General features: G+C 39.5%; 1 protein-coding gene and 1 pseudogene across 1 annotated transcript in view; one reads left to right on the forward strand and one right to left on the reverse strand.

Moving 5' to 3' along the window:
- Window positions 1-23,940, forward strand: part of LOC145284462 (diphosphomevalonate decarboxylase-like) — a 79,232-nt gene that overhangs the window by 30,784 nt on the left and 24,508 nt on the right. Inside the window, exons 2-5 of the mRNA XM_080133289.1 lie at window positions 995-1,065; window positions 9,636-9,703; window positions 11,785-11,831; window positions 12,605-12,754. Of these exons, the coding sequence (XP_079989415.1) occupies window positions 995-1,065; window positions 9,636-9,703; window positions 11,785-11,831; window positions 12,605-12,754 (336 nt within the window). The remainder of the gene's footprint in view (window positions 1-994; window positions 1,066-9,635; window positions 9,704-11,784; window positions 11,832-12,604; window positions 12,755-23,940) is intronic.
- Window positions 3,370-3,525, reverse strand: LOC145285420 (U2 spliceosomal RNA; annotated as a pseudogene).

The raw sequence follows: 23,940 nt of genomic DNA on the forward strand, positions 1-23,940 counted from the left end.
TCTAAACATTCGAAATTTGACATAAAGGGTATTCAGAGATAGGGCAAGCTTTTGAATCAGTTTGTGTCGAAAACTTGAGTTACCAATGTATGTATGTATGTATGTATGTATGTTTGCATGTCTACCCAAAACTTTCAACAGAGGCGACGGATTTTTACAAGATCAGTATCGTTTTGAAGTTCGACATTTCAGACGACAAATATTGGAAAATTGGCTAAAACATTAATCTTCACCTTCAACTAGGCCCTTTTTTACAGGGAGGGGGTTGCTTTTTTTGCCAATATTTTCAAAAGTCATCCCCTCTTTTCAATTGTTAGACTTAATTTAAACCTATGTCACTTCTGGTTTTACAGTGGTTGTAACAGCAAAGATGTCACGTTTTTTTCACGTTCTTTTCCTCCTTTGCGGTACGGGTTCGAGCCTGCTGTTTTTTTTTTTTATTTTTTTTTTTTTTTTATTTTTGCTCAACATACACCTCCAAACACCCGGGTACCCAAGCTAGTTATATATATTATATATATAAAAGATTATTTTTATATAAGGTCACTTTTATAAAGATATTTTCATGCGCTAGAAATTTTTCATTCTAACTGTTATGCCATTATGCACAAGAAAAATATGTATAAATAGAACGGAGCACAATAGTTAAATGAAACCATTCATCTAATAAGAAACCATAAAAAACTTAATTTATGAAAGTTCGTTTTTCAAAGGAATATGCAAATTAGTTAACCTTTATGAAATTGCTTTTTCTATCCATGATTGTGTAAGAGACTACTTTTTAAATAGAAAAAGTAGGTTTTTAATATCCATCTCAGTGCGACAAAAGTTCAAATATTTATAGATATAAATTACTTTGCTGAAAACTGGATTACTGTTGCTTTATGAATTCAGGCTGGTACAAAAAGAACCTGGTTTATTTATTTTCTTTTTTTTATATAAAGATTGTTTTCTATTGTTTACTGAATATATTGTATTTTACTTTCTTTTCCAGGGGGCAAAAGGGATGAGACATTAATGCTTCCACTGAATTCCTCTCTCAGTGTAACACTTAATCCAGTTCAGGTAAATATTGGCATTATAATACTATCTTTAGAAATATTTTTGTTTTATATAAAGTTGGTAATATATTTTTTTTTTTTTTAATCTTTTATCTTTTTTTTTTAAATATCCTGTTTTTTTTATATATACCTTTTTATTCATATATATATATGTATGTATATATATGTACACACACGCATACCTTCTTTATGCCAACACTTCAAAGGCAGGCAATGACAAAGTTCTTTCTGATTCTCTCTTCTGACCTTGAGCATGTGGTGCAATGGGGAAAAAGGTGCCTGGTTAATTTTAATGCATCTAAAACCAAGCTTCTCTTTTTCCATCAACTCTCTGGCCCAATTGAAATGAATGGCTATCATCTTGGGGAAAGCATGTTTTGGCAATCTTCTAGGACTGACCTTCACTCCTGATTTGAAATGGAACACATACATCGCATCCGTTGCCAAGGTCACTGGAAAAATAGTTGGATCATTCTACCGCTCCAGTAGATATCTCACAGCTGATGCAATCCTCTACCTGTATAAGAGCAAAGTACGCCTTAGGATGGAGCACTGTTGCCACATCTGGGAAGGAGCTGCTCAGAGCATCCTTTCCTGCCTCAGCAGTAGTAGTGGCAGTGTAGAATGGCTATAGCTGTCAATAATAGACAGCTATAGGTCTACCTATCCCCATAGTCTGGTTGACTGTAGGGGGCACCTCTACAGAAACTTTCACCAGTTTTTTCCACTCTGGTATGTCCTGTACTATTTGTGATGGTGCTGCTGAGCCCCAGGCCTGTCCATTCCTGATGTTATCCTTGCATCTCTTCTTCTTCCTCCTCTTACTGTGCCTGCATTATTGTTTTAGCAACTCCTATTGATCTTGTTACATGGCGATACTGTCGATCACGGAAGAATGGAAAGTAAGTATCTTTGCTTGCTGTTAATTCTAATATCCGATTTGGAGACACGTCATCTCCCTCCCAAGGGGGGGGGGCAACCGTTAACCTGCCTGCTCTTCTTTAAGTCCAAATTCCAACTCGACTCTATGTCCAACCAACCTGAACACGTAACAAACACGTCTTTCCGGTCAGCTATTTTTAGAACTTCCAGTGCCATTTGTCCATTTTGCACCACAATATGTTTTGACAACTTTTATCAAAACAGCTTTACATCTCATCCCTTGTTTACCTCGCCAGTTAGATAGCTAGATCGATATCTACACATAGATATATAAAGACAGATAAATAAGATAATTTCTAGTGTTCCACAACTATATAACAATACCACTGTAATTTATGCCGTTTTACAGTGGCTAAAAGATTTCCATAGGGCCCACTAGCTTGCTTTGTGCAGTTGCTTACTTCCTCATTTGTAATATGGTCTTTGTAGGAAATATCAAGTATTTCTGCTTGTATCCTCTGTTCAGTCTCTGTTATTTGAGTTCATGAGTCACAAGCATCCAGCAATATTGATGTTTTGATGTTACTAATGAGCGCACGAGTCTGATCTTTGATTTGAATGATATATTAGTTTTGCAAGGGCTATGGTGGTTTGGCCAATTCTGAATAATATCCATACTATATCCATATATCATCCAGTTATAGTTATAACAATTAAAAACGATTGCGCCATTATTTTGCTCTGTGCCTTTCATGTTCTCTGTACAGAGTAGATTTCTAGTCTGGTTTTCCGCTTTTACTTAAGTTACTTTCACATGGAAAATTTTAACACTATCAAATGTTGCTACTGATCTGCATAGTGAGTGATGAAAACAATATTTTAAAACTCTTAAACTTTTAAAATGATTAACAATCTCTTATGAAAATGTGTGTGTGTATTTAAAAAAAAAAAAAAAAATTTTAATCAAAGTTCTAGAAATAACACTCATGTTACATGATAGAGGTGGGTTTCAGTTTTTCTGAATTATCAATCTCATTTAGGATGTAAAGGCGATATTCATACTTTTGTTCTTGTCACTTGTAAAGTTCTTTCCCTGGCGCATTTATTTTTCCTTATTTCACGCAAGAATAATAAGCAGTAACTAAATCCTTTATGGAATCTTTGACTTGTGTATATTTGCATCTGTCAGACTTCCTCTATCCTTGACCTTAACAAGGGAGTCGCCACTTATCAAGGTCTCGAGGATAAGGGTTAATGAGTGTAAGTTGGTCACTGAGACAACAGCTCAGTGATCGTTTTTGATGGGAATTGGGTAAAGTTGGACTACTTAAGGGGACGGAAAAAACAAGAACTTGTTCACATTAGACTTGAATATGACCATGTTGTATTCAGCTGGGAAGCAGGCCAATGGAACAATACCACAGACGGGCAGTTCTAGGCAAGAAGCTTTACAGAATTTGTATTTAGATTAAGGTACTGATAGAGAGTACCTATTTACTATGAAAATTTACAAGAAAATGAAGTGCAGCATCTGAAGAACAGATACTACACTTTGATCTTGACCAAAAGGCCAAAAAGGTACTGATAGAGAGTAGGGCAACTTGTTGGTCGTAATTGTAACTTGACTGGGGCTTTTTGTGAAAGTTTTTTTTTGGGGGGGCAACCATTGTATGAAGCTCAGACGAGCACTTGTCATGAAAATAACGACAGAGCAGAGACAGGCTCTCAACGTATTTTCTGTGGGGAAAGTGGTTGCAGGGAAGAGAAAAGAGCATCTCCTAGATTTTGAAGACCATTTGGAATTCTGTCAAGGCATGTATACTCTAGGCAGCTCCTCACCAAATGTGGCAACAGTACCCCTTTTCAGGGCGCATTTGGCTCTTATACAGATAGACGATTTCTTTGGGAGTGTGAGATGTTCTGAAGCGGTGGAATGATGTGACCATTTTTCCAACGACGTTGGCAACAAATTTTGATTTGTCTGCAGTTGTTTAACCCTCTCCTTCATATAATACTTGTTCTACGTCATATCTTGTGAGGTCTTCTGGTTCACTCTTCCCCATATATTAGTGGTCCTATCGTCGGTCCAGTTTTGTCAAAATTTTAAATTACATTTTTTATTAAATATTTAAATCCCTTTATCCTTTGTCTATTGTTAGTCTCATTGATGTTAAACGTTAAAGCTTCTCAAGACTGGAAGAAATATTGTGATGGTCAACTCAGAATCTGGTTCAAGATGATGAAGCAGGATGCTGAACAGATTCTGGGCCCTCACTTTTATACGATCTGCCGCTGGGACCGCAAATAGCTTACACTTATAAGAGTAGCAGCCTTAAATTGCTGTGGCCGGTTAGCCAGTGTTTGGGATGTTGTGAATTTGTTGGGAAGAGTGGCCCAACCAACCCAGGTGAATGCAGCAACCATGACATGTTTCTCTGTATGTTACCGTCATGTAGTGTAGAAGGAGAAACCTCAAACATCTGTTGGTAGCTGTGTAGTCATGTCAAACCCCAGTGACTTTTTTTCTAGACCCGATCTACTCCAATCTTTTTTTGGGGACCTCAGAACTGCCAACTGTCGCAAAATCCAGATTGGTCATAATTGTGAATAACTAAAAAAAATTCTATTACCAACCTTGAACAATCCGTTGCAAACACAAACCCTACAATGTTAAAAACAAATCACCAGAAATTTCTGTTATTGCTTGTCAATGTTAGTAATAGTAGTTAAAGAATTAAAAAAAAAAAAAAAAAAGCAGATAGTTTGATTTGTTTTAGTAAGGAAACTTTTGCTGACAAAGGTTTTATGTGGATGTTGTGGTTTATTAAATAAGTTCTTAGTTAACTATTCTATACTATAAATCTATATATCTGTAAAAGTGAATGCGTGTGTCTGTACATTTCCCTACCCAATAACTTTGTCAATTTTAAGTCTACAGACTCGAAATTTGATAGGGTACTGAGATTTGGGAAAATCTTTGATCGGTTTTCGGACAGAAATTTAGCTGTTAGGGGGGGGGTCAAAGTTCAACGATTTGACCTTTGAGGACTCTACCAAACTCCTCCGACAATTTTGGGTCTAAACACTTGAAATTTTAGATATAGGTTCCTTGGACATGGATCTAACTTAATAACTTGATTTGAGCCCAAAACAAATGTTAAGGGGTCAAAGTTAAAAAAAAATTGATAGTTTTTTTTTCCTTTTTCTCAACATACACCTCCAAACACCCGGGCAATGCCGGTCTGAAATGCTAGTAGAAAATACACTCAAAATTTAATTTAACTTTAAAATCCTAAAAAGTAGCACAGTCTGTGATAGTTTGTGTTAGTGAAAAAAAAATCTTAATACTTTGTTATTTTTAAAAATCAATCTATTCTTTTGTTCATATAATTTGGATTTTTTGGACTACTGTTCTTATGATTGTCATTTTCACATTTTGGTCGATGTAACCTCCGACCTTGGGTGTGTATTGATGAACTTGGGAATCTTTTTGTCAAACTCGGGAATCTGCACAGAATTTTAAATAGAACCCTTTATTTACTCGTGCGGATAGCATGCTCTTGTTCAATCAGCCATAATCTGATAGAAGTCGAAAGTATTGTATTTTTCGGTTGTCCACAATGACGACTGAACCTTCAACTTTCAGGAGAATATCATTTTACAATCAAATTTTTACTTTTCTTTAGAACTTTTTATATACTCCCTAGATCATAATATTTATGATTTGCGAATGCACGTCGTATCTACATTTATTTACATTAACTTTTATAAAATTTGCGCTATTCTTTCCTCTCGCCTGTTTGTTTGGCTTTTTCGTATAAAAGCGAAACTAAATCGAAAACGAAGGCAGCTACCCGGCCTTTTGTGCCGGGACGTCCAGAAAGCAATTAGCTTCGACCAATGTCAGGGAAAACCCTCATATCAGACAATTGCTATTCATTTGGACACTCCCTTTTTGTGGTGAGCTGGTTTTCCCCCAACATCGTGGGAAAATAAAATGGCGGAAATCTTAACTGGCCTCCAGCCAACGTTTGTTTCTGCAAGTCAACTTTTTGATTGACATAGATAAATTTCAACACTTTTCACTTCCTATATCTCCCTAGCGTAGCGGTAAAATGTCATGTGTCTTTCACTTTCTTTTTCGCCTTTGGGGTTTTTTGTTTTTTTTTACAAACACTCGGGCTACGCCAGGTACCCTCGCTAGTTATAATATAAAAGATAAAATTTGAAATAATAAAATCTGAAACAATAGGTTAAGAATATAAGGGGAAATGTTACCTATGTAGTGATGTACTTTTCTTTGGTTGCATACATGCACATAATCTCCATTATAATAAGATGTTTTATGTTTTTTAATTTTTTTTATACTATTAAACATTCATTCCTTTTGACAAATTTATTAATCAAATTTTATTTCTTCCATTCATTATTTTCAATCCTATCATATTCTTCGTAATTCAGATTACAATCTATTCATCATAAAGCTTTATCCTTGAGTAGCTTCTGGCCTTGATAAATGTACCCCCGCTAGTCTATAATATAAATCTTACCTGCCTGTTTAAATGTATGTATGTATGTATATATATATGTATGTATGTATGTATGTTTGTATGTCTGCCTAAAACTTTCAACAGAGGCGACAGATTTTCATGAGATTGGTATCCTTTGGAAAACGACATCTCGTACAACAAATATCGACAAATTAGCCAAAAACATTAATTCCTTCATCTTCAACTGGACAGTTTTCGACAGGGAGGGGTTGATTTTTTATTTTTTTTATTTTTTTGTGAGCCATCGTATCAATTGGATTGACTTTGCCTAATTTTAACGTTCCGAATTTCCGGTCGCGTCATGGAGTAGGGGTAAGACATATTTTCTTTCACTTTCTTTTCCGCCTTCGCGTCATAGGTTCGAGCCTGCCTGCCTAACACACACCTTCAAACACCCGGGCAACGCTGGGCACCCAGGCTAGTCTTTCATATAAAGGGCAAACGTCTGTGTTCGTATGTTCGCTAAGAACTTTTGTCATTCGCATCGTACAGGCACGAATGTGGTATTGTAAAAAACTTAAAAACACTTGTGGAGGAGTGATCTATAGATTTTAGCTTTACTGGTAGTTTAAAATTATGAAATATTTTTTTTTTTTTTTTTTCTTATTACTACGAGCAGTGGAAGGCTTCTTTTTTTTTTTTTTTTTTTTTTTTTTTTTTAATAAAAGATAGTTAAAGGAATCGTTTTTGGCATCGGAAAATATGCACAAATTTTCCCAAGTCCAATATCAATTCTGATACCCACAAAAGTTCCGATTTTCCTGATTCCGATTAATCGTCTCAACACTACTGTCCATCCATCCATCTTATTAACCATTATCTCAAAGCTCTGAGCTTTGAGATGTCATGACTTATTAGAGAGAAAAAGATATATGCACTTTAAAAGCATATATATATATATATATATTAATAATATATATATATATATATTAATATATATATATATATATATATATATATTAATAATATGTACCAGTTCTAATTGTTTTTGTTTATGGGAATACATTTATTAAGAGTACCTATTTACTATGCCTCCCCACGGGACAGAGTTAGACACCAGGGTCGTTTTTTTAATGTGGAGAAAAGGTACAAAAATAAAAATTGTCTCAGTCGTGAAGGATTTCTCCTCCACCGAAAGAGAACAAGAAATAGAAGTGCAGCATCTGAAGAACAGATACTACACTTTGATCTTGACCAAAAACTGTTAGTTGGAGTACTTGTCTATTTTTAAGATGAGGATATCCTATTCTCCAAAAGAGACCACTCTGAATGGGACAAAAATAAAGAGTTTCAGTTGAGAAGAATTTTTCATTCTGACCAAGGACGGAACAAATGCTACATTTGGAAATATCTATTTTATTAAAAAAAACAAAAAACTCTCAAAAAATAAAATACAAATTTTAGAAATTAGGCATAAGGCTCTCAAAAATGTGCGATGTGAAGGAGGCGGCGGCAGTTGTTGGGCATCCTGTGTCAATGCATTTTGACCCAGCAAGTAATCTACCATTCGTTCTTTTAGCATACATCTATCACTCACTTTTAGTAACCACCATAATACCACATTTACTCTAGAGTACCCTACTTAAAATATTTTCAATTGTCTAAAATTAATTTTATAAATCAAATATATTTGCAACTAGCATTTCAGCCCGGCGTTGCCCGGGTGTTTGTATGTTTGTTAAGTAAAAAAAAAAAAAAAGTGGCAGTAGGAAGGCAGGATCGAACCTGTACTGCGAAAGAGGAAAAGAATGAGGAGGGGGGGGGGAAACCTGACCACCGCCAAACCGGAAGTGACTTATGTTTAAATTAAGGCTAGACAATCGAAAGGAGAGGATGACTTTAAAAAATATCGGTGAAAAAAAGCGCCCCCCCCCCTCCTGTAGAAAAGGTGAAGGTATTGTTTTTAGCCAATTTTTTAATATTTGTCGCCTGAAAAGTTGAACTTCAAAATGATACTGATCTTGGTAAAATCCGTCACCTCTGTCGAAAGTTTTAGGCAGACATGCATACATTTATATATTGGTAACTAAAAATTTTCAACCCAAACCGATTAAAAAGCTTGCCCTATCTCTGAATACCCTTTATGTAAAATTTCAAATGTTTAGACCAGAAATTGTCGGAGGACTTTGGTAGAGTTCTCAAAGGTCAAATCGTTGAACTTTGACCCCTTAACAGCCAAATTTCTGGCCGAAAATCGCTCAAAAAGATTTTCCCAAATCTAAGTACCCTGCACATCAAATTTTGAGTCAGTAAACTAAAAATTAACAGAGATATTGCATAGGGAAATGTACACACACAGACATGTTCACTTTTATAGATATATAGATTTCATTGGAAAAAGATAGGGAGCAGGACGACTGAAAACACTAAAATAAAAAAAAAAAAGACTGCTCATTGTTTCCAAGTTTGATTAGAATCAAAAATAAGTAGGCTAATCTCTAAGTGGGAGTGACATTTAAGTAGAAGTAAAATAGGAATGTAGTTAGGGAGTGGGTGGTATCTTTCAAAGATAAAACAACAAAGACCTTAAATCTCAATCAGAAGAGTTATTGAATTTGAAACGACTAAGTCGAATATAATATTTAAAAATCTTCACTGGACAATGATAGTACCTATTTACTATGCCTCCCCACGGGACAGAGTTAGACACCAGGGTCGTTTTTTTAACGTGGAGAAAAGGTACAAAAATAAAAAATTGTCTCAGTCGTGAAGGACTGATCCTCCACCAAAAGAGAACAAGAAATGGAAGTGCAGCATCTGAAGAACAGATACTGCACTTTGATCTTGACCAAAAGGCCAAATGAATGGACAATGATAGTAATTGATGACATTACATGGCTAAGTAAACTGAAAAATAGTTTTTTCATTTTTTTTTTTTCAGGTTTTATCTTTCTAGAAAAACTTTTTCAGCAAAAAAAAAATGTTGGTGGTGTAAATTATTTAACTATTGTTATTTTTATATAATTCAAGTTATTTAAAATCGACTTGAATGACCTTATAGTTGAAAGGTCATTAAACACCAACAAATGACTTATTTCAAAATGTTTATATTTATTTTAAAATTGAATGCAATGCTCTTGAATATGAAATTTGTTCAAAGCAAGTATTTGAAATAGGTTTAACTTTTTTTAATTCTTTTCAGTTGCGTGCGAAGACCACAGTTGCCATCAGCAGAGAATTTGAAAAAACTCGCATGTGGTTGAATTCAGCGTATGTATTTCAATTTATTCATTTTTTTTTTTCACTTTTTTCTTTTTTTTACACAGTGATCACCACTTATCAAGGCCCGGAAGCCACTCAGGGATAAGGGTTATTGCAAGTACATTACGTTAGTGAGGAGATATGCTGAAGTGTTTACTTAAGGGGGCGGTTCATTAGGACTTTGTTAACATTAGACTTGAAGACATCCAAGTTGTAGTCTGGAGGGAAGCAGGCAGACGGAACAGAGTTCCACAGGCGTGCAGTTCTCAGAAAGAAGCTTTGTTCATGGAATCCGCGTTTTGATTTAGACACAGATATAGAGTGGGGGAAATTTTTCACAGTGGATTACATTAAAAAAAATTAGTTTTATTTTTTTTTGATTTATAATTTACATCTTATTCTTATTTTTTTATATTTACATCTTATTCTTATTTTTTTATATTTACATCTTATTCGTGTAAATATTAAATTGTTTTAACAGCGATATTTAATAATATTAAATTGCGATATTTAGCAAAATAAATTGTTGGACTATTAAAATTTCCAATGCTATTGATATTTACCTATTCATTTATTTTTTATTAACGCTTACGCTTGAATTTGTTTTGAAATATGGCATAAATCGTAAATGTTACGCTACAGCTATAATTATTTTTAAGGTAATGTTTTAAGCTCTATATAAGAAAGTGCAAATATCTTGTTTGATATCAAACTGGAGATATCAAGATTATGACTTTGATTTCCGGTCATGGCGTCCACTTTATTTGTTGTGAATTTAATATTAATGTAATATTTTTCATTTCTAATAATAGTTAACATTTCTGATATTTCGAAATTAGATAAATTCTCCAATGTATTTATGTTTTAAAAAAATTTTGACTGTCTGATCAGATTTTTATTTATGAAATAAAAAAGAATATATACTTTAAACAATTTTTAGTGTCTTGAATTTTTGTTAGAGCACTTTTTCTTGATTTTTTTTTTTTGTAACCTCAACATCATCTAAGAAAATCTAAACATGTTACATTAAATAAAAACATGCTTTGCATAACATTTGTTTGTTATAATTTTATTTTTTTTATTTTTTGGACAACATTTTTAAATGGTCCTATGTTTAGATTCAAGTTTTCTGTACATAAAATGCATTACAATTCAACTTTGAGTTTTCCAACTTCTTTTCTGTTTATGGATACATGGCATTTTTAAGGAATTGCAGCATATTTATGCACATTTACTGCAGATTATTTAGAAACCATGAACTTTTGGGTATTTTCAGTCACATATTCTGATTCCTTGAACACTTATATGGTAAATTTCATTGTTTAATCTTGCGTTTTAACAAAGATATGACATTTTTATTGAAAAAGTAGTGTAAAAAATGTGACGAAACGCATATGGTCTAAAAGAGGGGAAAATATCCAAGCGTGTGAGGCACAAAAATAGTCATAACTTCCTTAATTTTAATCAGATTTTTAAAAATTTAAAAAGATTCTTTCTTAGCTCATCCAGCTCTTTCTATGTGTACCAATATTGAAATATTTTAAGCTATTTCAATTTTTTCATGTGTATTGCTAGTTTAAGTTCTTGCATTAATTAAAAATTAATAAAAAAAAACTAAGATGGCTACCTAAATTAACACGTGATGTGAATTATTATTTTTTTTTTTTCGACATATGGTCATACCTATTTCTTTCTGAGAAATCTGAAATTCTTTTTCTTTGCGTAATGAAAATTTAATATTGATACATAAATATTGTGTCTACGTAATGAAACCTATCTGTAAAATGTACCAAAGTTTTGATATGTTGGAAGAACTAATTGATAAGATAAATAAAACTTTATAACTTAGAATGTGGCTATATTGTTTTGATATATATTCTTTTCTACTTTTGAGTTTGGCATTTTTTTTTATTGATTCCAACTTCCGAAAACTAGTTTGATTTGTTTGTGCCCTCCTCCTTTTTGTCTCTAGTTTGAAAAAACTAAACTTTTTCTTTCCTGATTTTTTTTTTTTTTTTTTTTCTTGCAAATTGAATTTTATTATGAAAATTATTTTTACATGATAAACATTTTTTTTTTTTCTATTTCAGTGAACTAAATATTGATAATCCAAGACTTCAAAATGTTCTTCGAGAGAGTAAGTACTATTCATTTATATGTCATGTTTTTATTACAATCTTTCTGGTTGGATGAGAAATAAGGGTTTACCTTTTTATTTTTAAATTAAAACAAATATTTTGTACTTGACTAAAAGTATTTCTAGATGAGCAAAATGTGATCATCACCAGTTTGGTCACATGACTCTCCCCCCTCTCTATGGGATCTGTTGGACTCTCTTTAACCTTTTTTGTTATATGGCATCAATTTTATTGTCTTCTGAACCAATTTCTAATCTCACCTTTCTCTGAAGATTCCATTTATTTGTCAATCGTGCTTTGGCCTATTGATATCATGGACAAATTTATGTTTGGCCTATTGACATCATGGACAAATTTGTTTGGCCTATTGACATCATGGACAAATTTATGTTTGGCCTATGGACATCATGGACAAATTTATGTTTGGCCTATGGACATCATGGACAAATTTATGTTTGGCCTATTGACATCATGGACAAATTTATGTTTGGCCTATTGACATCATGGACAAAGCAATGTTTTGCTTCATTTTTTTTCAAAAATAATTAAAAAAAAGTCTTTTTTTTAATTATGTATAATATAATTTTAACCTCAAATCTGTCTGTAGATGTTCCGAGTTTCAACCTGCATTTTACTTATTACAATATCCGACTGTTATTTGTGAGAACTTTGGGAGAAAAATGTAGATTATTTAGACAATCCATAAGTAAAACTTTTTCATAAATGGTTGCATGGTTTGATGATGACATGACTTTTATTTTCCGTTTTTCAGTTAAACAGCGAGCTTATCGATGTCATACTGAAAAGAACAATTGCGGTAATCGAGAGGATATGTTGAATTGGAACGTTCACATTTGTTCAGAAAACAACTTTCCTACCTCAGCAGGACTTGCGTCGTCGGCAGCAGGTTTTTCGTGTTTGGGTAAGTTAAAAGCTTCTAGCAGAATCCAACTTTCTGTAACCCTGAAAAAAAGCGGATTTATTTAATATTTGTATTTTTTAAGCAAATACTGATTTCTGATTTTTTTTTTTTTTTTGTTATTTGATTAGATTTCTATTTCACTTTCAGTTTTTTTAGCTTTTTTTCTCTATTTTTCTCTCTCCTTGTTTTTCTGCTTTCTCTTCACCCCCCCCCCCCCCCCCAAAAAAAAAGATTAAAAAAAAAACCCAGGCCCACAGGGTTTATGTTTCATAGCAAAAATTGGTTTTGGTTAATTGCTCTAAAAAAAAAAAACATGGTTCAGCAATGGGAATTATGTTATGTTATAGAAATTTTGTGTGGTAGTTAGCATTATTAAAGAGCAAAAAGTTGAAATTCATTCAGAAATTCAGCCATGACAGAATCAAAGTTATCAACAAATTTATGAATTTCATTTTTTTCTGTGACCTTAACATCTCTAAATTAAAATCAGTTCTAAGCTAAATCATAATCAATATTTGACTGAGTTTTGGTCAAGCAATGTAGATGCGTAAGCTGTACTTAAAAAAATAGTTAAAAACTGAATAAGCCGAATAAATGACCCCCTTCCTGGATTAAAAACTAAAAAAAAAAAAAAAAAAAAAAGGAAAAAGTTGGTTTTATTTTTTCTTGCACATAAAAATGTTTTGTGTGTATCACAATCCTGCTAACATAATGAAAAAAAATTTCATGCAGACTTTCTGTTGTGTTGACAATTTTAAGTTTTAGTGAAAATAATTTGTTTTAAGATTTAACAATCTTATGAATTTAGTTATTTGGTTTAATGTCCATTTTTTTATGCTAACATGTGTTGGACGTTTTTAATAAATTAACTTCCACACTAACCTATCTCTGGCCAGGTCTTTATTTATCCCTCTCTTCTCTTATCCATTTTATCACTTCCTCCTATGTTTTCTTTGACTTTCTGGTGTAGGCTGACCTGGCTAACTCAGTTGTTGTACATTAACTAGCCAAAGAACTCTCATCCATTCTTTCAACATAGCCGTACCGTCAAAGTCTACTGATCTGCATGCATCATCGTATATGATCTAAATGTACTTTTCTTTAAAAGTCATCAGATCTAATCCTATTTTTAACTCAACATGACACATTCGTCATATTCTTGTATCATTTCTCTTGTGTATGTTCTAGTTGGGTTACACTATGAGTTGTGATTTTTTTTTTTAATGACTACTATGACGGTTTGAGCACCCAATAAAATTTACATCTTAAATGTAAAAAAAAAAAAACAAGGAATTTTTAAAAGAATTTTTTAATTGAAGTTGATATCTTTTGCACAATCTAAATGTGCTGGAAAAGAAAGTAGACAGTGTTTACAAAGTTGACCGACTGTAGTTCAGGCTGACTCAAAGGCTCCCTTTTCACGTAGGTAGGGGAGAAGGCCATTCCTTTCTCATGAATAAAGTCGAGCATATAACCTCCCATAAAAACAATGGCTTTATTTTATTTGTTTTCTTCAAATAGAAATCATAATGGCCATTTTTGTTTCTTTGTATTAAGTTGTGATACAATGAAATAAAGGTTCCACGTATGTTAATGACAAAGTGTATAATACAGAATATGTTTGCACCTATGCAAATATGTGCAGCACTACGTTTTGGTGGTGCATGTGGATGGTAGATATAGCAGGTGATAGACACTTGACCAAAGGAAGATTTAAAAATATCTGGTTGGAGTCTGGCCACTCAAGAGATGTTTTCTTTGTTTGAAGTGAAGCATCTTATCAAATGTGGAAATCATGTTGGGACTTGTGTTTGCGAGAAAAGCAGTATCCAAGATTACCTGCATTTAAATCCTTCTGAATAGAGGCAGTCTGGCTTTTATCTCTGGTGGATATATCTAGTAGTCGATTTCTGGGTGGTCGAATGGTGACCACTAACAGAAGCCAGAATAAGTCGGGAGTAAAAGCATTCCAAGGGATGGGAATGGTAGGTGGTCAAAGGCAGCCTTTCAAAAGTGAGGTAGAGAGGTTTAGTTACATGTTTGAGGCAGGCAGTTGTTTTTAAAACTTATGTAAAAGACTGTGTTAATGGAACTTTTGATTTAGTCGAGCAAAACTCCTTCTACAAGTCTTTCATTCAACCTAAGTAAATGGGTGCCACTTGTAATATCAAAAGCACTTAAACGTTATTTGTTTATACACTGGATTTGGCAGCTGGTATAGCAAGATGCTGAATTTTGCTGTCGCACGTATGGCCTATCTACAGCTCTATTTGGTCGATCCATGATTTTACTACCTCTCTGACTGCAGTTTATTGGTTCGTGTTCAGCCTGATACCCTGAAAGAGGAATAGGCGTGTCGTGATATTAGCTTTAGCAACAAACTCCAGTGTTTTGACAGCGTTAGATTATCAGTTATACAGTTTCCTATCTGATGAAGTCATAATTATTTTTCAGTTCCTTTCAGACCTTTTCTATCATCATCCTACTGATGCTGAGAAAGTCAAAAATGTTATTTGTCCTTTTGGAACAGATTCTAACAAGAATTCCATCTTTCTTACACAAACACTGTCTATAATCAATCCTGGAAAATCAAGGCCGATAGCCATTAGTCGCGTGCTCTTGTGTAATGAATGAATGCGTGAATGTAAGATTGACATGAAATTCTTAAAGATACACTAAAATGACCGAAAAATGGGCTGAAATGACTTAAATAAATAAAGTAAATGACTTAGAATGACTTTAATGAACTTAAGGATGAATTGAATGACCTTAAGAATGACTTGAATGCTTAAAAAATAACAGGAATCCTTCAAAAACAACTTGAATGATCTGGAGAATGACTTGAATGGCTTTGAGACTGACTGGTTGTAAAGTGGGTGATCATTTTACATTAAATTAATAGAGGAAAGTGATCCCCCACTTTATATCACAATAAGTACAGCATGTAGTAAGAACAGATACTACACTTTGATCTTGTTTATATATTTTATTGAGAAAGAAAAAATTGAACATAAAAAACGTACAAAAAATTCAATTCAACAAAATTAGGCACAAGGCCCTACAAGAAATTGGGAGGGGGAGGGTACAGGGTCTTTTTGACTATGTAACAGATGAGACTTTGAAGTCTTACTCTTGACTGGCAACATTTACCAAAATACCTCAATCACTCTGTGGATCCTAATCTAACTAATAACCCCAGCGTTCAATGTAAAATTTAACTATGTACAATTTGTATATTCATTTCTGTATGTTGTGTGTGCATTTTTTTTTTTTTTTTTTTTTTTTTTTTTTTTTTTTTTTTTGTGTGTGTGTGTGTATGTGTGAGAAAATAAAGTTCGATTTCATTAGAAAGAGTTCTTGAATTAATTGGCATAAAATGTTCGTGGAGTGGGAAAAAACTAATGAAAATGTTCATTTCAAAAATAAGGAAAAAACTACTAATGTGTTGTTAGTAAGACCCCCCTGAACTATTCTATGTGGCTAGATCCCCCACTGTTTTCCGGGGAACCGAAAACAAGCAAAGCATCCCTAATGGGGTTTGGGGAAGTGGCCTTAATGGAGGTGGGAGAAAATAAAGCAACGGATGGAGGGGGTAGGAAGGTGACCTCTGAGTAGGGGGATGACCGGGGGCATCAGAGAATAAAGATGAGGAGCAGGGGGGTTGGGCAGAATCAGAGGTTCTCTAATACCAAAAAATAAAATCAGGAACAGGATCTCATTTGTACCACCAGTCAAGAGTTACTTTACTGAACTTATAATGCTAACCTAGGCGGGATGGGTTCCGTAGCACCCAGCACCGCCCATGCCATGCCTAAGGAGGGAACACGTATTGAAACTTGGCTCCTCGACGGATGCACAAACTAGTGCTGTGCACCCACCTCTTGTCAAATTCCACTCTAGGCAACCTCTTCCAATCGCATCTGATCTTTACTTTAAGCAAATGTTTAAAGTAAACGATCAGATCCCGATCAGGAACAGATGTCCCTTCGTGGACCAACTTGAGGCGCGCGATCCAAATGGTCATGCGCGCTACTGCTAGGATCGCCAGGAAAACCAAACTTTCCTCCCTGGGGAACGGCGGCTCCATGTTGTACACAAAAGTTCCTACGTCGAGATCGAGCAGACACTCGGCATCGATGCGAGCTGTTACCCCCTCGACGTACCTTAATAGGGGCTGTATCCGGCTGCAACTAAAAAACGCGTGCTCGATTGTTTCGGGCTCGCGTTCGTCACAGCACGGACAGAAGCGACTGGTATGTTCTTTATATCGGAAAAGTACGTCGAAGAGGGGCAGCGCATTTCGGACCAGTCGCCAAGTCAGGGAGAATTCCGAGTTATTCAGAACCTCCCGTCCCGGCGCCCAACGCCATTGAGAACGGACAACCTCCATCGACCATCCCATCCGCCTACAAAGTGGATCCTTCGCGGTCCCCTCCACTAAATCCCGATACAGTTTCTTCCTTGGCTGATCGAGGACATTGGTCCCCGGCAAAGCTCTAAGAGCGGTTCGGCATTCGGAGAAGAACTTGGACTCCCCCTTCGGTCTACGACGACCTTCTACCGAAGGGTTGGGTTTGAGATTGGGAAACGAGTTCTCAACCACAGGGACCCAAGGAGCGTCTCCTTCAAGCGAACGACCCAGGAAAGCCAATCTCTCAGCGTTTCTATGACACAAGAGACTGGGCTGACCCAGGCCTCCCTCGCTCGGACTTTGAACACAGACCTCTCTGCAGACATAATGCTTACCCTCGTTCCACAAAAGTGAATCGAGGCGCCCTTGTAAGCGGGTTAGTCGTTCTGCAGGGAGAGGAAGTACAGACAAACGGTAAAGGATGAGTGGAAAGACGTATGTAGCACACGCCTCCGCCCGACCCTTCAAGGACAATTTCCTTCCAATCCAAGTCTTTACTGACGATTTGACCTTAGACTGTACTTCCGACCAATTCTTTTCCAGCTGAAGTCCCGGTCCAAACCAGACACCGAGAATGCGGACCGGTCCATCGGTCCAGCTGAAAATACCTGGAAGCGAGTTTACCCCGGTCCAGGCCCCCAACCGCAGGCCAACAGACTTGCTACGGTTGAAGATGGCCCCTGTTACTTCTTCGTATCGAGCGAGCGCCTCGACCACCGCTTGAACGTCCGTGAGGCAAGACACGAACACGGTGACGTCATCGGCGAACGCGGAAACCCTGGCTCGTGTGCCTCCAGGGAGAGCTATTCCGCGCAGGACTGGTGTAGCCGCCTCGTCCCTTAACTTGCGAAGGAGGGGTTCCAACGCCAGGACATACAACAGAGGCGACAGCGGACAACCCTGTCGCACCGACCGAGAGACAGCGAATGACTCCGACAGCTTACCGTTGATCTGCACCGCTACCGTCGGCCTGTCATACAGAACAAAGATCCACTTGCGGAAGCCCGGATTAAATCCGGCGGCCTCTAGCACAGATCCTAGGAACCGATGGTCGACCCTATCGAATGCCTTGGACTGATCCAAACTGATCAGCGCGGCTTCGGCGTCGTCTTCTGTCCCCTCTATGATCGAGCGTATCAAGTGCAAATTGTCTTGAATCGATCTCCCCTTCACAGCATAAGTCTGGTCCGGTTCGATCAAGTCAGTGATGACAACCTGCAAGCGATTCGCAAGAATCTTTGCCAAAATCTTTAACTCTGTGTTTAGCAGAGTCAAGGGCCTAAAATCATCAAAGTTTTCCCTCCCACCATGCCGTTGACCTTTCCTCAGCAATGTGATCACACCCTTGGTCACCTGTCCAGGGATGGAACCCTGGGCAAACCAATGGTTGAACATATCCTTCAGAATAGGGACCAACATGGGCGACAGCCTCAAGTAAAACTCGTAGGGTAGACCATCAAGCCCCGGGGATTTGTTATAGCCGACCTGCTTCAACGCAGTAATGACCTCATGTTCAGTAATAAGACCATCACAGCTAGCCGCCCGAGCCACCGTGAGGCGGGGCGAGTCAGCCAAATAGCTGCCAAACTCATCAACCCTGAGTCCGGGTAGTTGGGTGAAGCGCACCGATAGATGCTCCCGAAACCCCTCGCAGATCTCCCGAGTCGATACTAAGGGGTGTCCTTCCAGGTTATGTACTTTACGAATGTACCCATCCGAACCGCGCCTTAAAGCAGCCTTACGCTCAACAGCGTCAACATTCACAGCCTCGTTAGAAACTTTGTTTAACCTAGCCCTAACTACTTGACCTTCATACCGCTCGCTAGCCAAGCGGTTGAGATCTTGTTTAGCTAGTGCTAACTCTAGGGGGTCTCCCCCCTCCACCGCCCGGGTCAGCTTATCCTCTAAACGCTTCTTTGCCTTAGCCTTATCTATCGCGAGGCGTTGGCTATACTGGACAGAGAAGCGCCTAATTTTGGCCTTGAGACTAACCCACCACTTACTCCCTGTAACCGCCCCCACTAAAGCCCGCTGAATTAGCTCAGTGACCTTCAACCGGTAGTCCTCCAGCTCCAACAAGGTGCTGTTGAACTTCCAGTATCCGGCCAGTTTAGGCCTAGCGCTTAAGCTCAAACGGGCCATAACAAGTTTATGGTCCGAGTGTCCTAGCAAGTGGAACGTGGGGCAAGATAGGAAGTCTACATCGCCTCTTCTAACTAACATCCGATCCAAGTAAGTGCTTGGATGGGAAGGCACTACAGGATGCCACGTCCACATCTCCCGCCCCGGATGATCCAGACGAAATCTGTCGACGAGATCGCACGAGGCCATCAGGTCAGACAGACTGCTGTCACACCACGCCGACCCGCTAGTCCCCCCGACCTTATCTATTTTGGGATCAAGGATTGCATTCCAATCCCCCATTAAAACTAATCGTTCCGGATCCACTAAGAAGCCCTCCAACCGTCGAAAAAAGGTTGCCCTCTCTACAGCAGCATTGGGAGCATAAACAGCAACAATCCGAAAAACACTACAATTAACAGCAACATCAACAACAAGCGCCCGCCCGTCCTCGCCTGCGTGAACAACATTCACCGACGCTGACAGGGTGCGACTCACTAGCAAGGAGATTCCACGACTATAGGTATTGCCATATGCTGAGTAGACATCGTAATCGTTTACCAGCACCTGACAATCCGCGTCACAAACAAAGTGGGTCTCCTGGATAGCGGCAATATCTACCTTGAGGGACACCAAGTCTCTCACAACGCGCGAGGCCTTGCTTCGACACCTGATGCCCCTCACATTCAATGTAGCCAAGTTCAAAGACATGATCACTTACCTCAAGCACTGTCACAGACGGGTCTGAAATCCTGGGCAGTGAGGACATGGCAGGCCTGGCCAAGGCTGCCGGTAAGTAAATCCGATGAAGGTGATCCATCCTTGGCCACGCCCCCCACGTCCAGGGGGAAGGTTAGTTTGAGTGCCCTGTATAGCGATGGGTGTACATACATGGGGATTCTACCCTCACATTTAAAGAAAATGTTGGTCAGCGAAGGATGGTCCCTATCCACCAGCTGCTGGCCTGGGATCGCATTCTTCGCTGCCTTAATCATTGCCCACATTCCTCCAGTCCTAGCGTCCTTGTCGACCCTAACGAAAGTGGTCAACAAGGGAGCGTCCTTGAATTTAGTGGGGTCTGTTACTAGGTCTCCACCGACTTTTTCAAAGTTTTTGAGTTTATTGTACCGGACCTTCTGTTGTCCTTTAAGGTCCGGAGCCGGTTGGAGAGGGTCTGTTTCACAAATCCTGCTTCCTGGCAGGAAGGGGAGCTTTTTGGTCCGTTCAGTGCGGACTTTGGGAGTGGGGGAGGGGACCTCTTTTGGTTGATGGGGAGGCTGAGCGCTTGGGGAGGGGGTAGCCTGCTCGTTTTCTTCTTTTTGGCTCCTGTCACGGGATGAGGGGCGGGAAGAGTTTCTTGGGGCCTTTATAGGAGAGGGGGAAGGTTGTTCGGGTTGCTGGGGTGTTGGGATCACAGGGGGCTCATCCTGTGTTGTTGTTGCGAGGGAGTCCTTCTCAGTCTCAGTGGGGGTAGGAGGGTTTGCGCGTGTCTTGCGGCTTTTCCTCCTCCTGGCCCTCCTGATCTCTGTTGCGCTCAGGGCCATAGAGACTGTTGTTGTCTCTTCCTCTGCCTCTGACGCGGCCTCCTCCTCAGATTCTGGTAGTTTCCTCTTGTTTGAGGAGGAGGGTGTCTGTGTGTCCATTTTCTCCGTCTCGCTCTTCGGTTGTTCTTGGTCTTGGGTGACTGTCTGCAAGGATGGCTGTTTGTTGATCTTGCCTTTCTTTACGACCGTCACCCAGCCTGTCAGTGCCTCTGGAGGATTTGCGGCCGGCGCGGGAGCAGCGGCTTGATTTGTTGTCACGCTTGTTCCCGCCGCTTTTGTGGGCTTCTTCCCTCCGTTCCTCTTTGGACAGTCCTTCGCCATATGCCCTTGTTGTGTGCACAGCCAGCAATGAGGCCTCCTTCCTTCCACTATAAGGGAGAGTGTCCACTCTCCGAACTTGAGTGTGGCTGGGATGGCGTAGAATCCAGCCTTGTCCAGGACCATCTGTACTTTGTAGTCCCCGGTCATGATGTTTCTTAATCCGCGGACCGGGGTGACTTCCTCTACGTCTCCATACTGGCTTAGGATAGCCCCCAGTTGTTTGGCCTCCATATAGCAGGGGACGTTTAGAGCAGAAACATTTGCTCTCCTCTTGTTCATATAGATGGGTTGGAGCTTTATGTTCCTGCTCTGATGGCAGGTCCTGGACAGCCTGACTGCGTCTTCGGAGGTGGGGAGCAGAACATCCCACTGTGCGTAACTCCTTCTACAGATGTAGTTGGCGGAAATGTTCTGCTCCAGCAACACGTTCATCATGGTGTCCTTGTTGACGCCCGTCAGACCCCTTGTCTTTTTTTTTTTTTTTTTTTTTTTTTTTTTTTTTTTTTTTTTTTTTTTTTTACAAAGGCATCACCACATTATCAAGGCCCAGAGGCCACTCAAGGATAAGGGTTAAAGAGTGTACAGTAGAAGTTGGTCAATATAGTAATCATTAGTAATGAAAATTTGGTAAATTTAATAACTTATATGGAACGGCTCATCAAGAACTTATTTACTTTAGACTTGAACAAAACCATATTGTAGTCAGCCGGAAAGCAGGAAAACGGAAGACAATTCCACAGGCGTGCAGTTCTAAGAAAGAAGCTTTGTTCATGGAATCTACGTTTAGGTTTAGGCACAGATAAAGAGTGGGGGAAATTATTGATAGTGTTTACAGCTAGACGAGTGTTTCTTGTGAAAGTTTGGCGAGGGGGGACCATAGATTGAAGCTCAGTTGAACACTTTCCATGAAAATAACGATACATCAGAGACAAACTCGCAACATCTCTTCTGTGAGATAGAGGTTGCAAGGAGGAGAAAAGGACATCTCCTACGAGGCTACGAAGTCTATTTTGAACTCTATCAAGGCAGGACAAGTTCTTTCTAGCAGCTCCTGCCCAGATGTGGCAACAGTATTCCATCCTTGGACGTACCTGGCTCTTATATAGATAGAGAATAGCATCAGCAGTGAGATATCTACTGGATCGATAGAAAGATCCCACCATTTTTCCAGCGGCCTTGGCAACAGATTTGATATACGTGTTCCATTTAAGATCAGGAGTAATGGTCAAGCCCAGAAGCTTGTCAAAACTTGAGGCCTCCTGAAGACGAGAGCCATTCATTTCAATTGATGACAAATGTGGATTAGAATGTTGATGATGTAAAGAGAGAAGCTTGGTGTCTGAAGTTATCAGCGAGAGCACTCTTTTCTCCAGAACTTCCACTTGACCCGGGAGGGGTTGGATGTTGTTCCCCTGGGTATACTCCTTGTAAGTGGAGTCGAAGAGTGCTCTGTAGTCTTCGGGCGTCAACTTCCCTTGCTGCTCTTTGGGGCCCCATGCCGGTCCTCCATCCTGGTGGGTGTCAGCTGGACTCGGGTTGGGGGGCGTAGCTGGTGTTGTGGGTCTCTCTCTTGTTATGGGCATTTTTGGCTTCGGAACTGGGCCGTTACCAGGCAAAGTAGGCCATTGTGTCCTTGGCGTTGTTTCGTCCTGGCTTGGTTTGCTCTCTGGGCCGCTCCCCTTTCTTATTTTCTTCCTTTGCTGGGTGGCTGTCCCCTTGGGGGATGGAGGTGTCTCCCCTTCTGGTGCCGTGTTCCCAGCTGGAGCCTTGGTGGGTACTGTCAAGGGTGTCTCTCCTTCCAGCTTGCTTTTGTTGCCACTGGCCGGAGAGTCACCCCTTTTCCGTATTTGGTCCTCTTGGGGAGTGTTGGGGGGCCAATCACTGTCTTCCCCGCCGAATAGTGAGCAGATGGAGGCTATTACATCTTCGTCCAGCGCCTCGGTTTGGTCCGCGGTGCTGTTTTCCTCCTTTTCTGTTGGGGAGTCGCCCTTTGGGGGAGCGGGGGATGGGTTCCCCGGTCTTCCTCCCTTGGTTCTGCCGTCCTGGGGTGCAGCTGGTTGGCTGGGTTCTGCACTTTCCCCAGCTAGTGAGTTAACGGCAGCTTTTTCCGCTGGGTTGCCCTCGTGGGGAGCGGTTGCAGGTGCTTTTTGGGGGGTCGCCGCGGGCTGCGGCCCTACCCTCCCGCTTTCTTCCAAGGTCGCCGCGCGCCGGGGCCCTACCTTGTTTCCTGGCGCCGTCTCGCCGGGAGATGCATCAGCTCCCTCACATAGGGAGTCGTTAGCAGTTGAGATGCTGCGCATTTGGGGTGACGTACCCCTCCTGCCTGGCATCGTGGCGGTTGCACTGGCCGCTGGCGCGGACCAAAGTGTAGTGGGGGAAAAGAAAACCCAGGGGAATGGAGGGGGAGGAGCGGACTTTGAAGAAATTAGAGTTTTTGACTTCCCCTCACGGGGATGTCGGGTTAGCAGCTCAGATCCCCCCGCGAGGGGGGAGAGCAGAGAAGAAAGACGCAGTGGGTGCTAGCGGGTCAGAGTGCCGCGTCGCAATTAAGAGAGAGAGGGGATAGGCATCCCTGCCCACAGAGGGGAGCAGAAACGAAGCACCCGCCCTACCCCACGTCACCCTACCCACTAACTTACCCCAACGGAAGCGAGAAAGAGAACCCTGTCTGCTCGATCCACTGGGAGAGCAGCGAAGATAGACAAAGTTTGGGCCTGGCAGGTCAGAGTGCTGCTCAGGCAATTAAGTGTTGAGAAATTAGACCATCCCAGTCTCGAGAAGTGAGACCG

This window comes from Euprymna scolopes, chromosome 9 (genome assembly GCF_053919585.1).
Source record: "Euprymna scolopes isolate OS-2025 chromosome 9, ASM5391958v1, whole genome shotgun sequence".
NCBI classification, from domain to species: domain Eukaryota; kingdom Metazoa; phylum Mollusca; class Cephalopoda; order Sepiida; family Sepiolidae; genus Euprymna; species Euprymna scolopes.